General features: G+C 40.7%; 1 protein-coding gene across 1 annotated transcript; it reads left to right on the top strand.

The window, feature by feature from the left end:
* Positions 1 to 1,696: 1,696 nt before the first annotated feature.
* Positions 1,697 to 17,580, top strand: arfrp1 (ADP-ribosylation factor related protein 1). Its single transcript, XM_033627284.2, has 7 exons — positions 1,697 to 2,063; positions 4,964 to 5,051; positions 7,032 to 7,114; positions 11,283 to 11,364; positions 11,571 to 11,641; positions 12,031 to 12,131; positions 13,976 to 17,580. The coding sequence occupies exons 1-7, from the start codon at positions 1,971 to 1,973 to the stop codon at positions 14,061 to 14,063; spliced, it is 606 nt and encodes a 201-aa protein (XP_033483175.1). The 5' UTR covers positions 1,697 to 1,970; the 3' UTR covers positions 14,064 to 17,580.

The raw sequence follows: 17,580 nt of genomic DNA, 5'->3' as shown, positions 1-17,580 counted from the left end.
AAGGTGGGGTGACATCTTTTAATAAAGGTTATTTATTTACAATGCACAGAAATTCACATTTTACAAACACTGAACAAGATTGGAGTACAAAATATTTAGCTACTGTAAATGCACAGAAAACACTGGTCAAATACCACTGGCCTTTCCATAAGCAAGAACTCAATGTGCTCCATAAATAATGAAGGGAAAATGCATAGTATACAATACATGCTGCTTATTCTGCCCCTTCCTTACACATAAAGCACTGCATACAGGGATGAGGTCCAAAGGCTGGTGGGGTGGTGTGCAGACAACAACTTGGTTCTCAATACCTCAGAAACCAACGAAATAATCGTTGACTTCAGGAGGAGAAAGCCTGACCTGCAGCCCATCTGCATCAATGGGGAGGGTGTGGAGAGGGTGCCCAGCTTCAAGTTCCTGGGTGTGCACATGGATGCAGACTTCCAATGGAGCACTAACACCTCGGTGGTCGTGAAGAAGGCCCAGCAGCGTCTCCATTTCCTGAGGATCCTCAGGAGGATCAACCTGAGGAGGGAGCTGCTGACCGTCTTCTACTGCTGCTCCATTGAGAGTGTGCTGACATACTGTATCTCTGTGTGATTCTCCAGCTGCACCATGGTGCACAAGATGGCACTACAAAGGGTCATCAACACCACCCAGAAAATCACTGGCCACCCTCTACCCTCCCTGAAGGACCTCTACAGTACCCGCTGTCTCAAGAGGGCACGTAGCATCCTGAGAGAGTGCACGCACCCAGCACACGGGGTGTTTGAGCTGCTGAGAGGAGATTCAGGTCGCTGAAGTCATGGACAAATAGACTCAGGGATAGCTGTAATAGCAGGGCAATGGCACTAATCAGTACAAACCTGCCTTTTATTCTTCCACAATGGGTCATGTGCAATGAACAATATATTTATCACCAACAATAATCCATTTATCACTTGCACTTTAGATCACACTTAAGTGTATATTCTGTATATTTTGTATATATTGTATTGTATATATTGTTCTGCTCTTCATATATTTTATTTTATCTTGTTTTTTATATGCCTTCTCTTGCACCAAAGTGGACAGTATCCCAATTTCGTTGTGCTGTGGTACACAAGTATGACTGTACAATGACAATAAAGATTTATCTTATCTTCTTTAACTTTTAAAGTTGGGAGCCCAAAGAGTCTGTTTAATAATTTCACTCGTGTACTCCAACGACTGCCTCCAGGTTTGACCTCTTGAACTGTGATGATGATGTGGAACTGCAACCAGGAGTCTGACCCTGAGGAGATAAAAGATTCATCCTATAGACATGATATGAAAATACATTTGGTGACATTTGACCTGTGGAGGGTTTATGTACTGACAAGTGCCATTCAGGTTGGTTTCAGTTAGGCTATTTTTGGTGGTTTTTGCTGGTAATGGTATCCAGTTGGCTGACTCATATTATTTTTCCATTTCCATCTTTGCCAGCTTGTAAGGAAAGCAATCGAAGCCTCTAGCTGATATTAATGACGACGAGAAATAAATAAAATAATTTCTATTTTAGGGTGTATTTTCCCCCAACGTCATTACGCCACATGAAGCGCACAGAAAACGCCAAATGCTTTCTGGGAAATGGCGTTATATTTGAACATACAGCCAGTTAACAAAAGGGTCTAACGAAACACAGTCTACTCCATTACCCACAATTCCTAAAGTCGTACTTCCTGGTTAGATTACACGTAGCGTCATCGCTGTGTTATAGAACTCCAGAGTAGGAAAATGGCTACAAACGACGACTTTTACTGACTTATTGTTTGTGTCTACGGTTGTTTGTCACTCGTGTTTATAGACTTGTTCATTAACTTTGATCATAATGAAGCCACAGAGGCACGTATCGATGTGTTTGGCCTCATATGTAGGCTAAGCTAAGATATCAAGCTAATATTGTCAAGACTAGTTAGCAAGTACTTGTGTTGTTTACATGTTTTTTCAAGATGTATACTTTATTATCTGGATTATATAAGTACATGTTCCAAAAGGACGAATACTGTATTTTGATCCTGGGCCTGGACAACGCTGGAAAAACGGTGAGTAAAGTTATAATATAAATTTATCACAGCTGGGTTATCGCTAACTCGTCCCGTCCACACAGAGTATGTCCACTGTGTTATTTTGTGTTGTGCTGATTCTTATAGAATTAAAATATAAAGGGATGTGCTGTGTTTTGACGACTTTGGTTACTTTACCGTCAATGCTCTCCTAAACTTTACAGTGGAATGTAGGGCTGGACGACAGACAGACAGACAGACAGACAGATAGACAGATAGATAGATAGATAGATAGATAGATAGACAGATAGACAGACAGACAGACAGACAGACAGGCCAAAACATTAAAACCAGTGAAAGATGAGGTGCACGACACTGATCATCTTGTTACAGTGGCTCTGTTGGGAAACCTTCGGCCGGCACCCCAGAGGTACCCCTGATTCATGTTGGGGCTTACTAGGATCAGTCATGGCTCTAATCTCTCGAGGTATGGACTCAGAACCTCTGGGGGATGTCCTGAGGTGTCTGGCACCCAGGTACTGGCGTGTCCCATGGATTCTGGATCAGATTGGGATCCAGGGAATTTGGAGGCCGGGTTGACACCTTGAGGGCTTTATCACGGTCCTTGGGTCATTCCTGAGCAGTTTCTGCAGTGTGGCATGCTGCATTGTCTTGCTAGGAGTACACTGCCATCTGAGGGTGCCATTGAAATGAGGGGGTGTACTTGGTTGGCAACAGTGTTTGGGTGGATGTAGCATGTCAAGTGGCATCCACATTATTATTAGGACCAAAGGTTTTTCAGCAAAACATTGCATTGTAACAAGACGATCAATGTTATTTACTCTACCCTCCAGGTGTGTGTGTGTGTGTGTATATATATATATATATATATATATATATATATATATATGTATGTGTGTGTGTGTGTGTGTGTATGTATATATGTATATATATATATATATATATATATATATATATATATATATATATATAAATATATATATACAGTACAGGCAAAAAGTTTGGACACACCTTCTCATTCAATGCGTTTTCTTTATTGTCATGACTATTTACATTGTAGATTCTCACTGAAGGCATCAAAACTATGAATGAACACATGTGGAGTTATGTACTTAACAAAAAAAGGTGAAATAACTGAAAACATGTTTTATATTCTAGTTTCTTCAAAATAGCCACCCTTTGCTCTGATTACTGCTTTGCACACTCTTGGCATTCTCTCCATGAGCTTCAAGAGGTAGTCACCTGAAATGGTTTCCACTTCACAGGTGTGCCTTATCAGGGTTAATTAGTGGAATTTCTTGCTTTATCAATGGGGTTGGGACCATCAGTTGTGTTGTGCAGAAGTCAGGTTAATACACAGCCGACAGCCCTATTGGACAACTGTTAAAATTCATATTATGGCAAGAACCAATCAGCTAACTAAAGAAAAACGAGTGGCCATCATTACTTTAAGAAATGAAGGTCAGTCAGTCCAGAAAATTGCAAAAACTTTAAATGTGTCCCCAAGTGGAGTCGCAAAAACCATCAAGCGCTACAAGGAAACTGGCACACATGAGCACCGACCCAGGAAAGGAAGACCAAGAGTCACCTCTGCTTCTGAGGATAAGTTCATCCGAGTCACCAGCCTCAGAAATGGCAAGTTAACAGCAGCTCAGATCAGAGACCAGATGAATGCCACACAGAGTTCTAGCAGCAGACCCATCTCTAGAACAACTGTTAAGAGGAGACTGCGCGAATCAGGCCTTCATGGTCAAATAGCTGCTAGGAAACCACTGCTAAGGAGAGGCAACAAGCAGAAGAGATTTGTTTGGGCCAAGAAACACAAAGAATGGACATTAGACCAGTGGAAATCTGTGCTTTGGTCTGATGAGTCCAAATTTGAGATCTTTGGTTCCAACCGCTGTGTCTTTGTGAGACGCAGAAAAGGTGAACGGATGGATTCCACATGCCTGGTTCCCACTGTGAAGCATGGAGGAGGAGGTATGATGGTGTGGGGGTGTTTTGCTGGTGACACTGTTGGGGATTTATTCAAGATTGAAGGCACACTGAACCAGCATGGCTACCACAGCATCCTGCAGCGACATGCCATCCCATCCGGTTTGCGTTTAGTTGGACGATCATTTATTTTTCAACAGGACAATGACCCCAAACACACCTCCAGGCTGTGTAAGGGCTATTTGACCAAGAAGGAGAGTGATGGAGTGCTGCGGCAGATGACCTGGCCTCCACAGTCACCGGACCTGAACCCAATTGAGATGGTTTGGGGTGAGCTGGACCGCAGAGTGAAGGCAAAGGGGCCAACAAGTGCTAAACACCTCTGGGAACTCCTTCAAGACTGTTGGAAAACCATTTCAGGTGACTACCTCTTGAAGCTCATGGAGAGAATGCCAAGAGTGTGCAAAGCAGTAATCAGAGCAAAGGGTGGCTATTTTGAAGAAACTAGAATATAAAACATGTTTTCAGTTATTTCACCTTTTTTTGTTAAGTACATAACTCCACATGTGTTCATTCATAGTTTTGATGCCTTCAGTGAGAATCTACAATGTAAATAGTCATGAAAATAAAGAAAACGCATTGAATGAGAAGGTGTGTCCAAACTTTTGGCCTGTACTGTGTATATATATATATGTGTATATATATATATATATATATATATATATATATATATACACACGTGTGTGTGTGTGTGTGTGTGTGAGCTCGCGCGCGTGTACGTATGTGTATGTGTTTGTGTGTGTATATACATACATGTATAGAGGAAAGAGTTGCCACAGATTTTCTAACAATCAATGCAATACAAACTGACAGAGTTTGGGAGTATGTGTATAAATGCCTGTTAGCCTTTACCGTGTCATGTGAATCATTAAACATCAGTGTGTTAAGCTGTCTGTTAATTTCACTGTTGTCCCTCTTTACAGACCTTTCTTGAACAAACCAAAACAAAGTTCAGTAAGAATTATAAGGGAATGAATTTATCGAAGATCACAACCACAGTGGGCTTGAACAGTAAGTGGATGTTTAAGTATGTCTTGTCTTCTGTTGTGCCTCTGCTGAGCAGAGTCCATGTTACTACAAGCAGAGTGAGATGGAGGACAACAGTGCAGTGGCCTGTCATAATTTATTCCCTGAATCTATTTACATTGCACTTAGTCACATTTGCCTTTGATTGACACACCTCCCCCAAATATAAAAACCTTTTAGCGATACTTTGAGTGTTTTTCAATTTTTTTTGGCCTTTCTACATAGGTTTTGTTATGCACCATGTGAAAATGTGCATAAAACAGGTGGATGGAAACACACTGTGGTGGCAAAACAATTATTTAATAAACAGTTTAAAGAAAAAGTCTTCACACGTCGGCTGTCTTTCTTGAGTTTTAATAAGCATTCATGAATGGAGTCACACACATGCAACCGCATGAACAGTCAGTCAGTGAGTGAGTGGCTAGATGTCCTCTAGCCCTGCTATCTTTATAGTTCCCATAACACATGCACATCGATAGTCAAAATATATGACGCTCAGGTGGTTTGACATCCCTAAGACACATCTCTTGAGACTAACAAGGACACTTGGTGTGGGAGCCTCCCTGGCTCGTAACCTTTAACCTACTTCCATTAGGCCTCTGCTGTATCTCTCACTGCTGTCACAGTCAGTACGTTTACATGGACAGTTTAATTCCACTTTTAATCGGAATGAAAGGCCATTCCAATTAAAAGTGGTCATGTAAACGGTCATTCCGATTGAAAGTTAAATCCAATTAAAGGGGGTGGTTTATTCCGTTTGTCATTCTGAATGAAAGAATGTTGTGTGCATGTAAACGCTCATTCCTCTTTAAGTTCATTCCGGTCTTTCTGCGCATGCTCGTTTCCTTGCCCTTCTGGCGCGATGACATATATAGCGCGTATAGCAACGGGCTGAGATAGAGCAGTCGGACTCGTTGCACTCACCAGTTTCCATTCGCCACAGCACAGGCTTCTACCTCCCTTCTCCTCCTCAACAGACGAAGCATTAGCAGAACAAGGTTGTTGTCGTACTGCTGCTTCAAGAATATAAGCAAAACACGCCCGAAAAAGGCACTAAGAACGGCGTCATCAAGCATCTTGTTATCCGGAGCGAGGACTACAGTGTTTTCTTCCGGTAAATGTAAACACGTAACATCTGCCCCGCCCCCTATCCAATCAGAAACCTTCCCTGCCCCAAACCTTGTGCAGAGCTGAATAAAGGCGATTAAACTGATCTCCCGTGTAAACCCTCATTTGGAATGAATATTTCCCATGTAAACTACCAGGAAAAACTTTTAATTCCAAATGATTTCATTCAGATTTATTTCATTCTGAATGAGAAGCCATCATGTAACCGTAGCCAGTAGGAGTTAACTGAGCAATACACATCACACATCATAGCAAGTAACCGTATACAAAAACACACAGAACATGCTATAGGTTAAAAAAGGGTCAAATACCAGAATTTTCCATCACAACACCCAGTGACACCTGCCATACCACAGCAACCCAGGCAGATGGTTGGCGATGTCTGGACCCACAAATCCAATCTTACAAATCCAAAATTATAGTACAGTTAGTCAATCTTAAAGAGCTGATTTGAGGAACAAATCTGATTTGCCTGCAGTTTGAGGTCTGAACACAGCCAAAGTAGCAGGGTTCCATTTAAGCACCTTGGCAGCTGAGTGCACAGTGACTACTTGTGGCCAAAGTCAGTCAAACTGTAATACCTAAAGTAGTGGTCCTTGATGACTACCTGCAATTATTAATTGTATTTCGCTACAGTAATCATAACCAGGAAACTTCATATTACTGCATAGCTGCTTTCTAAAAGACAAACTCAAGCCAGCTCTTTTTCTTTCCAACTAATTTCTTCATTCTGTGATCACCTGATACTACTTGACTTATAATTTACAGCAGTAACTTGATTCCTCGCACTGCTCTGCAGTTTAACATTTCTTCTTAATGTCTCTTTTTCTTTCACAGTTGGCACAATCGATGTAGGCAAGGCTCGTCTAATGTTCTGGGATCTTGGAGGTCAGGAGGAGCTCCAGTCTCTGTGGGACAAAGTAAGTTTGAATTTAAACATCAACAGTGTCCTGAGGGGAGCTCTTCAGCAGCCTCACACTGACACACTTGTGTCTGGGCTAAAGGCTCTTTGTGTCTTCAGCAGGGTGGAAGAATTTCTTTACATGTAAACAGGTGTATGAATTCTTATATAATCTGTTCTACCGTTTTACCATAGAACTTCCCAAACCCAGATTAAAGTGAAGTCACAGTTTTAAAGAAAACTTTAAATATTTTGAAATACTTTACTACGATGGAGTATTAAGGCCACAGTAAGGGAAAAAAGAGTCAGAGATATCAACAATATAGCAGAAGTAATACAAGGAAAAAGTCGTAGCATTTTAAGAATTAAGCCCTAATACTACAAGATCAAACCAGGTGACAGGTGACTTTCAGCTTCAATGTGACAAATGAGGGTTGGGGATGACCTGAAGCCTCACCAATAAGCACCTCATCATTGCAGACTTGAGGATACTGAAATGCAATGAAGGCAGCCACAAGATGTGAATGACATTACCCGGCATGTTTAGAGGCAGTGACTGGAGCATAGTGGGAACTTGGTTTCCTGAGCCAAAGAGCATAAGTTTATGGCATCAGAATAAAGTTCAGTGGGCCTGAAAATTGAGGCGTTAAGTACTTCTGTCCGTTCAATCCACTCAGACTCCAACCTCTGTACGTAAAGTGACACTGCAGTCCAGTCTTTTGCAAGTAAAAATAAGGTGTTTTCAGACTAGGGCAGGGCGATTTAACGATTATGTATGATACATCAATATATTTTCAAGCAAGATATAGATTAAGACAATACTGTGTATATAGATAAAGGGTCAAGTTGCGTTACATAATCATAATGCATATCAGTGCGCATCTCTCCTCTCTGACACTCTCTGCACAGCTCCGCCCCACCGTCTGTATGTTGCACGTGCAACGCTAAATCAGTCAGTCATGTGTGGAAGACAAACCCGCCTGATTGTGTCAGGTGAGTGTTTGTTCGCTAGTTTGTATGTGAGGTGGATCACAGAATGTCGCCATTCTTCTTGGTAGCTGTAGTCTATTGTGTGACATTAAGACAGTGCCTGGATGCAGGCGACAGATGTGTTAAAAAGAAATGCAGCTACAACACAGACATTTGATATACAAGACATAATGCAGAAAAAGTGTCTCGCTCCTTCCCTCCCTCTCTGTTGATGCTGTGTAAATAAGATTAATAGTCTAAATACATAAAAATATTCAAATCATTTTCCAGCAATAGATTCATTTGAAAGGCCATGGAAAATTACTCTTTTACTCCCCCAACAAAGATTTTTAATTGTTTCAGACAACATGGATTTACTTTTATACTCATGTTATAGTTTTGCAGCCTGTGCAGACCTTTAAACCTATGTAGCTCCAGTGCTATGTGCAAAAAGTTAATGTACAGCTGTGCTATTCATTTGATATAATTTTTCATTTAGAGGTCGTGCAGCTGTATTTTTTCAAATGGGGAAAAAATTGTCTTTGCATTTTATTTTGATCACAGTCTGTTTTTACAGTGCCCTCCAAAAGTATTGGAACAGTGAGTCCAATTTGTTTACATTTGTTGTAGACTGAAAATATTTGGGTTTGACATCAAAAGATGAATATGAGACAAGAGATCAACATTTCAGCTTTTATTTCCAGGTATTTACATCTGGATCTGATACACAACTTAGAAGATAGCATTATTTGTAATGGAACACAAAATTTTTAGGTGAGCAAATGTATTGGAACATATAAACTTAAAATAGATTAAAGTGAATGAGACTTAATATTTAGTTGCAAATCCTTTGCTTTCAATAACTGCATCAAGCCTGTGACCCAGTGACATCACCAAACTTTTGCATTCTTCTTTTGTGATGCTTTTCCAGGCTTTCACCGCAGCCTCTTTCAGCTGTTGTTTGTTTTGGGGGGTTACTCCCTTCAGTCTCCTCTTCAGCAGGTAAAATGCATGCTCTATTGGGTTTAAGTCTGGAGACTGACTTGGCCAGTCTAAAACCTTCCACTTCTTGCCCCTGATGGACTCCTTTGTTGTTTTGGCAGTGTGTTTTGAGTCGTTATCTTGCTGCATGATGAAGGATCTCTTGATCAGTTTGGTTGCATCTTTCTTTAAATTAGCAGACAGAATGTTTCTGTAGACTTCTGAGTTCATTTTGCTGCTGCCATCATGTGTTACATCATCAATGAGGATGAAAGAGCCCGTCCCAGAAGAAGCCATGCAAGCCCAAGCCATGACATTACCTCCACCGTGTTTCACAGATGAGCTTGTATGTTTGGGATCATGAGCAGATCCTTTCTTTCTCCAAACTTTCGCCTTTCCATCACTTTGGAAAAAGTTAATCTTTGTCTCATCAGTCCATAAAACTTTCTCCCAGAATTTTTGAGGCTCATCTCTGTATCTTTTGGCAAATTCCAGCCTGGCCTTCCTATTCTTCTTGCTAATGAGTGGTTTGCATCATCTGGTGTAGCCTCTGTACTTTTGTTCATGAAGTCTTCTGCGAACAGTAGATTGTGATACCTTCACTCCTGCCCTCTGGAGGTTGTTGCTGATGTCACTAACAGTTGTTTTAGGGTCTTTCTTTACAGCTCTCACAATGTTTCTGTCATCAACTGCTGATGTTTTCCTTGGTCTACCTGTTTGACGTCTGTTGCTTAGTAAACCAGTGGTTTCTTTCTTCTTCAGGACATTCCAAATGGTTGTACTGGCTATGGCCAATGTTTGTGCAATGGCTCTGATTGATTGTCCATCTTCTCTCAGATTCACAATTGCTTCTTTTTCACCCATAGACAGCTCTCTGGTTTTCATGTTGGTTCCACCTCTAAATGCAGTCTGCACAGGCAAAACCTATCGTACCCAATCTGAAACTGAGCTCAGACATTCAGTGCTATTTATTGTTTGAATAATCAATGTAATTGGGAGACACCTGGGCAACAAAACACACCTGTCAGTCACATGTTCCAATACTTTTGCTCTCATGAAAAATGGGTGGGTTCAAACAAAAGTTGCTATCTTCTAAGTTGTGTATCAGATCCAGATGTAAATACCTGGAAATAAAAGCTGAAATGTTGATCTCTTGTCTCATATTCATCTTTTGATGTCAAACCCAAATATTTTCAGTCTACAACAAAAATAAAGGAATTGGCCTCACTGTTCCAATACTTTTGGAGGGCACTGTATATTAGTGCATGTGACATCTCAAATGTGGCTTTGACTTGCAACTGAGCATGTCACGAGATAAATCTCGTGTATCACCATACAGTCTGAAAATGGCCGGGACAGGAATTGTTTTCCATATCATCCCGCCTTATTTCAGACCGTAGGAACTTTTTCATAGTTCAAAGAACCCCCCTTTTTATTGTGTCCGCATCTCAAAAACTAAGAACAATCGTAGTTCTTGGGACGCCATTTTGAGGAACTTTTTCAGAGCAGGTACCCCTCCCAGCACAAGAGAAAACAGCAGTGGCAGCCTGCCATTTTAAAAAAAAGTTAGCCGTGTGAATAATAGATGATAATAAATGTAAACAACAGCTCATAACAAAAACAAGGACAAATGGACCGACATTAAGTCTGGGCTTTACTGAGCATACATGTGATGGTGTAAATACAACATGATTTTGACTCATCAAAGTGAAATATAACAATTTTCAATAGCTGGCTTACGTAACTTCAGTCTATTGGCAGTGTGAAGTGAAAAACAGCGCCTGCAAGGGTAGTTCGTCTCAGGGAGTCCCCAGAACTGTGGGGTCCAGAAACATCTTACTAACTGGAGTATATATGGATTATCAAGAAGACACAAACCTTATCCTGTAACCCATCCAATGTGTCATTTAGTTTTCAGTACAACATTTTTCTTGCAGCACTGACTCCATTTTCATATATTACATATTTAATGTTGAATATTCTGAACTGAGTTGAAAAATTGACTTTTTCATCAAAATATTACAACTTTTGATTTTTTTTCTTGTAACACAATGAATTAAATCTTGAAATCTCAGACTCTTTTTTTCCCTGACTGTGGCCCTACTAGGTTGTATTTTTCAGTAGGCGTACCAAAAGGTATTTTGACGTTATCATTGTTGTTTTGATGATGTGTTTGTTTTTTTCAGCCCAGAAGCCTGCTCTGATATCCTGTCTGTTTTCTTCATGTTTATATTTAGTACTATGCTGAGTCCCATGGAGTCATCTATGTGATAGACTCAACTGATGAAGAGCGCCTGTCAGAATCAAAGGAGGCCTTTGGTGAGTAATGCTTGACTGTTGTTTTTTAAATAAAATGCTGTGACTTTATTCCAAAGTATTAGCACTGTAGTTGATGAGCAAGAAAACAGTGTTTTAGTGCAGATTACTTGTGAAGCATATGAAATCAACATGTCATAACATAAAAATGTTTTATTGTGTGTTATACTTGCTAACTGTAGAATCAATATTGTAACTGTTGTCTCCAGAGAAAATGATCAGCAGTGAGGTGTTAGAAGGTGTCCCACTCCTTGTGCTGGCCAACAAGCAGGATGTACCGGTACTGTAGGATTTTTTTAACTTACTGTGACCATGTCCAGGTGAATGCATATGTACTTTAAGACACAGATTATTCTATTATGTGTGAGCCAGCATTATATGGTTAACTAGCCAATCATTTTCTGACTCTAGCTTCTCACATGTAAGCACTTGCTGCTTTTTGCTGTGCCATTTAATTGTAAATTTACAATCTTTAAATAGTTGGCTGGACTGTACAAGCAACTACAAGGTCTCACCTCAGGGCTCAGCCTGAGTCACCCATAAAGAGATTCAAATATATAAAGATAATAACAATAGATAATGACGGGCTTGGTCTTTTGGTTTTGAGAGTTTTGTCTTAACTGTTGCAGCCCTCAGTCATGTCATGATTTGTTCTTACTTTGTTCTCAGGATTGTTTGACAGTGCCGGACATTAAAACAGCCTTCAGTGACTCTGCCCCAAAGATCGGCAAGAGAGATTGTTTAGTCCAGCCTTGTACTGCTCTAACAGGGTAAGACTGCCACTGTGTTAAATGGTTCACTGAGGGGGAAATTCACAAAAGAATTCTAGGGCTTTTGCACCCGCTAAACCTGCACAAATAAGACAGTAGCTCATAAAAAAAATCGCTGTGCTGCATGTGGGTTTTGTTTCTATTACAACAATATCTTGACACTAACATTAGCCAATACCTGACATAACGCTAACATTAATTAAGGGTTGACACAGTCAACATCAAGCTTCGAAGCTAACAGTGATAAAAACACTCACCAGCAACATTCAACTGGCTGGCCTGCTCCCAAAAAATGAGCTTTTCTATCTTTGTTGTGACAGTATACAGTGGCCAAACTAAAGAAGTGGCAGTGACGTCACCGGCACCTTTCTGAAACGTCCAGACATTATCAGCTTAGGGCACTCAAAGTTGCTGCACAAAGACAATGGAGCGCTCTGGAAAAAAAAAACACTGGGCATGGTGCTTTTTCTCCAGGTGGCCACATGCAACGGCATACACCTGCTCCTGTATTTTTATTCAATTTAGTATTGCCACTTTTAGTTAAATAAAATATCTAAATACTTCCTCCACGACCCTGGGGGTACCCTGTTTGTGAATTTGTCCAGCAAAGTAGCCCTGTAAGCAAGAGCTCTGTTTACAGACGGATTTTTGTCAAAAAGTATTTGTTTCGTCATAGTCTGTGTATTTTGACAATGAACAAAGGTAACAAAGGCTCAAAGGTATGGCAGTATTATTTAATGTGCACTTTGTATGGATTGATACCCAAAAAATAGTATTAAACAGACCCCGGGGGGTAACCTTTTATGCACCCACACCAGCGTTAGCAGCATTAGCGGCCTTTGCGGCATTGGTCTATATATCTCAGGAACGCCTCAAGGGAATTTCCTTAAATTTGGCACAAATATCCATTTGGACTCAACGATGAACTGATTCGTTTTTGATGGTCAAAGGTCAAAGCCACCATGACCTTGTCTGTCTCATTCTCGTGAATGCGATATCTCAAGAACGCCTTGAGGGCTTTTTTCTAATTTGGCACTAATGTCCACTTGAACTGAAGAATAAACTGATTCAAATTTTGTGATCAAAAGTCAAAGGTCAATGTCACTGTGGCCTCACAAAATATGATTTTGGACATAACTTAATAATTCATATGTTAATTATTGCAAAATTTCACATGGATGTCTAATAGGATAAAATGATGAAGTGATGACATTTTATACCCTAAAGGTTATAGGTCAGCTTCACTGTTGCATCATGATGTTTTGCACAAACACTTTTCTTGCTGTTATTCAACACCACAACTCAGAAACAGAAGAGGAGACATTTGGTGGTAATTTTAGTTTGTTCTGTCTCTGTACAGCACTGATGTTGAGTTGTAGAGCTCCAGGTGCCTACAGATGGTGACAATAAGTTTGTCCTCCATTTCTGATTCTCAGAGACATCAGGAGAATCTTGGCGCTGATAGGCTTTTGCAGCAAAGCGTTAGGCTACTTTCTTGTTCAAGTGACTTCTTTCAGCAGCTAGAGCTAAATATGAGCTTGTTTGGAGGCTTATGTGTCTCAGAATTTGACAGATATTTGTCTTTCTTCATATCAGTAGCTGAGATGACTGATTTACGAACAGTCCTCACAGCTCATTGTTCTTTATCAGCTGCACCTTTTCAGTTTTGTCACCGCCAGCGTCGCACACACCACCACAGCTTTTTTTTCTTTCACCTGCACATACCACTGAGGCCTTACTGTTAAACCTGCTCTGCCTGCTTAATCTAAGCGGTGTTACCTATTTATCTACTTAGTCAGAGGAAAGTAAGAATGCTACTAAATGACTTTGTTGTTTTGATACAGGGATGGAGTGAACGAAGGCATTGAGTGGATGGTAAAGTGTGTGGTCAGAAACATTCACCGGCCACCCAGACAGAAGGACATCACGTAAGAAGTCACCAGAACTCCCTACACTGATTTTGGACTGTGAGTTTCTCCTTGAGGACATTCCATGTAAACCCTGGAGTTGGTAACTCTCCTCTCTCCTCGTGCTTGCTGTGACTTTCAACGGTTTGGATTTCTGCTTTTAGGAGTTCATTTCAGACAGTGTGACACTATTTTTATCACCAAGCATAATTTCAGATATGCTTGAATGGACAGCATGACTGTTTCTCTTATTAGACTTTTGGAAGCGATGTTACGATTTCTTCTCCTTCATATGTGAGGAGCAGTCCTGGTTTGTGGTGCTGGCTGGCATTGCTGTGACTGTATCTGCATGGAGCTTCACTGACTGCCACTCTGCACTGTGATCACAGGGGCACAGAGGCATCACTTTGATACAGCAGTTCTCACAGGGAATGTACTGAACTCTAACAGGGTGGTTCTCTGTTTGTTCACAGTATCAGAGAAAGGAAACAAAACAATGTTTAGCTCACATTTTTAAAGTCCACCTGAAATGTGAATTCTTTCTTTTTGTGTATTGAAATATCAGTCAACAGTAATACTACAGCTATGGTGCAGTGTACATCTTTTCAAGAGGACAGAACCTATTTAAAAAGTATTTGTGGAAACAGCATCTACACTTCACGCCGATGGGGGGGGGGGTGGATTCCTTGACAGTGGTTGAATGACAGCAGAGAGCGGGTGTTGCTTGGAGACAGCTTCCATGGTGCTCCACTTCATACTTTCTACAAGAATTAAAGGTAGAGTCAGTCATTCTAATCCAATACAGTTTTTTATCAAATTCAGTGAATATCTCCTCAGTCGGTTAGCTGTCTGCTCTTTGTGTGCGCTGAAAAAAAATCCAGTGTTCATACACAGCCCTGGCTCTGTAAATGGGAAACAAACAAAGTGGCTTGGACTAAGCTACACAACACTATGCCAGCTATTATCCCTTTTTCAAGTAACATAAATAACAAAAGACATATCACTGGAGCACTGACAGGAGGGGTTTGTTCTGCTGTTGAGTTTAAATATCTGTGATCTTCTTCCAGAAGCATAGACTCCACCTTTAATACAATGCATTTTTTCCCCTTCTTCAACAAGTCCAAATAGTGATAGCTCGTTTGTCTGTCCCTTTACATCATGCAACGTTTGGGAGGACCAAGCAGCAGCCTCAGGGGCGATAAATGAAGCCAAATGCCGAAGTGCCAAAAACTGCAGTTCCTCTAGTGGCCACTTGAGGCTGGCTCCAAAACAAAGTTAATTCCCATAGACCCCCATGTTATTAAAAAGCCCAACATTACAGCAGACATAAACATGTTTACTGTCTGGTACAAAAACTCAACAAAATGTTGAGTTTGAAATGACTGTGTGATGCATCAAATTAACAGGACAAATGGGAGCGGATTAAAAATGATAAAAATAGAAAAATACAGAGGGAGAAATAAAGGCCTGTGTCTAATGTAGTCTGGTTCAAATGAAGCTGGTACCCTCTGCAGTTGGGGTAAGTAAAATCCCCACCACTATTTGTAAATTTTATTCCTTGATATCCTTCTCCATTATGAAGAAGTAACATTCCCTGCTAGCCTGATCCAAATGGGAGTTCTCAACAAGTTGCTAAAGTGCCGCTGTTTCATGCCATTATTTGTCCCTTTTTACTCTGTCATGATAACAACCAAGAGGAAATATTAAAACGTCTGGGGTGTAGGTGTTGCCACACATTTTGCCCCGGCAGCAGACTGCTCTGTGTTCCTATTGGTTAAAGTGACGGCTGTGACAAGAAAAGTTGTGGAAGACAAAAAGAAAATCAAACATGCTAGACTTTATGTCAGGACATCGTGAGGTGTGTGTGAGTGACACCAGTTGCCGTCTTTTATGACACACTACACGAGATAAAACGATGGATTATCGCGCACAACACTCATTGTCGTTCACAAACCGAACCGACGCTGTACGCCGGCCACGTTGGGCTAGAAATGGCTATAGATTGTGTTGTCTGAACCCCAATGTTACCAAATGTTTGAATGTTATCCATAATTAATGGCATGATCATGTTGAGTGACAGGCTGTCTGCAGATAGTGCCCTTGGGTTCTCAGTCCGATCCACCCCTCGCTCCTCCACAGCTCCAGCCTCTCCTCCAAATATGGTCACTTCTGACTCCAAAAAAACCAAGATGGCGATTGCTGAAATGTCGAACTAGAGGCTTTAAAACGGCAGTCAACCACACAATGGCTGACGTCATGTTGCTTATGTCCATAATTTTATACAGTCTATGAGGAGGACCCATGTTACTTTTAAGCTTATATTTCACGTGGTAAATGGAGGCTACTTAGCTTCGCTTGCTGGCATTAGCACTGATTTACTCTAGAACTTACTGTAGTTCATGTTATTTCATCACTTGCTGAGTCATTGTCAAACTTCTGCACCTTCAGTGCTGTGTTTCTTCCTCATTCGACAAAGAAGGGGGATTAGCTATCATTAGCTGTTTCTCTTCCTCATGAGGTCATGGCAAATGGCCAGACTTTCAAAATCACAGACCGTATGGAAAGTATGTCACTACTTTCTCCCACTGAAGCCAAAATATCTTGGATACAAGCGCTGCCATCTTGCACTGGTGATGCTGTTTTAGGCTGGAGTGTTGGCCTCAATGATCGGGGTTGGGGCTGCAGTATAGATGTCCCGCCCACACACCTGCCCTACAAGATCACAAGTCAATCACAGCTGTCACTCATGATGTCATATATAACCCATTGAAACCAAACTTATCAGAAATCCAACACTTAAACATACATCTGATAAGGACAACCTAAAATGACAGAAACTTTGATATTTTAGTAACTTTTTCGTAATACATAACTATAAATTCATGATAAACACATGAGAACAAATTCCTTCCTATTTTAAAGCGTTATTGACACTTCTCACAGCTTTTGCTTTAACAAGTTTTCCTGCAGCAGCTGTGTGGACAGTTCAGATCCAAATAATGTCAGCTAAACCCATTTGGTGACTCCCAACTCTTACTGGAAGAATAACTTGTCTGTTAACGGTATTGTATAGTTATAGGTGGATTTTCTTGCATTAATTTGGTCATGGTACAGGGCAACTCATTGGAGCTCCATACAGAGTGATGCCGCAGCCCAAACAGCACCAGCCTGTACACGTGTGTGAATGGTACACGAAGAGTCACTGGCAACCCAACTGTTGTTTGTGAGGTTTCTTCATGTTCTCCATATACCATTGACTCCTGTAAAGCATTCATAGTTTGATCAACACACAGACATTTGTTTGGATTGACTTTGGAAATGTTGATGTTCATAACTGGCAGAGACACTACAGCTGGGTAACTGGACACAATATCTGTAAAAACAAAATGCACAAAGTTTACTGAACACACTGAGAAATCTTTCTGACCTCTGCTGAGTCACTTTATACCAGCAGTTTCACTTGGGATATATGAAGTGGTAAAATAATTGGTCACATTAATTGTAGATGATGACAATAAATTTCTGATATCAAAGAAACAAAA

The sequence above is a fragment of the Epinephelus lanceolatus genome, chromosome 1, assembly GCF_041903045.1.
Source record: "Epinephelus lanceolatus isolate andai-2023 chromosome 1, ASM4190304v1, whole genome shotgun sequence".
Taxonomy (NCBI): domain Eukaryota; kingdom Metazoa; phylum Chordata; class Actinopteri; order Perciformes; family Serranidae; genus Epinephelus; species Epinephelus lanceolatus.
This window is presented reverse-complemented; position numbering and strand designations above follow the sequence as displayed.

Bases quoted from the DNA above. Each gene is read 5' to 3' on its own strand.
- arfrp1 (XM_033627284.2), top strand. From the start codon at position 1,971: ATGTATACTTTATTATCTGGATTATATAAGTACATGTTCCAAAAGGAC. The intron at 11,365-11,570 runs GTGAGTAATGCT...TGTTGTCTCCAG, and splicing joins AGAATCAAAGGAGGCCTTTG to AGAAAATGATCAGCAGTGAG. The intron at 11,642-12,030 runs GTACTGTAGGAT...CTTTGTTCTCAG, and splicing joins CCAACAAGCAGGATGTACCG to GATTGTTTGACAGTGCCGGA.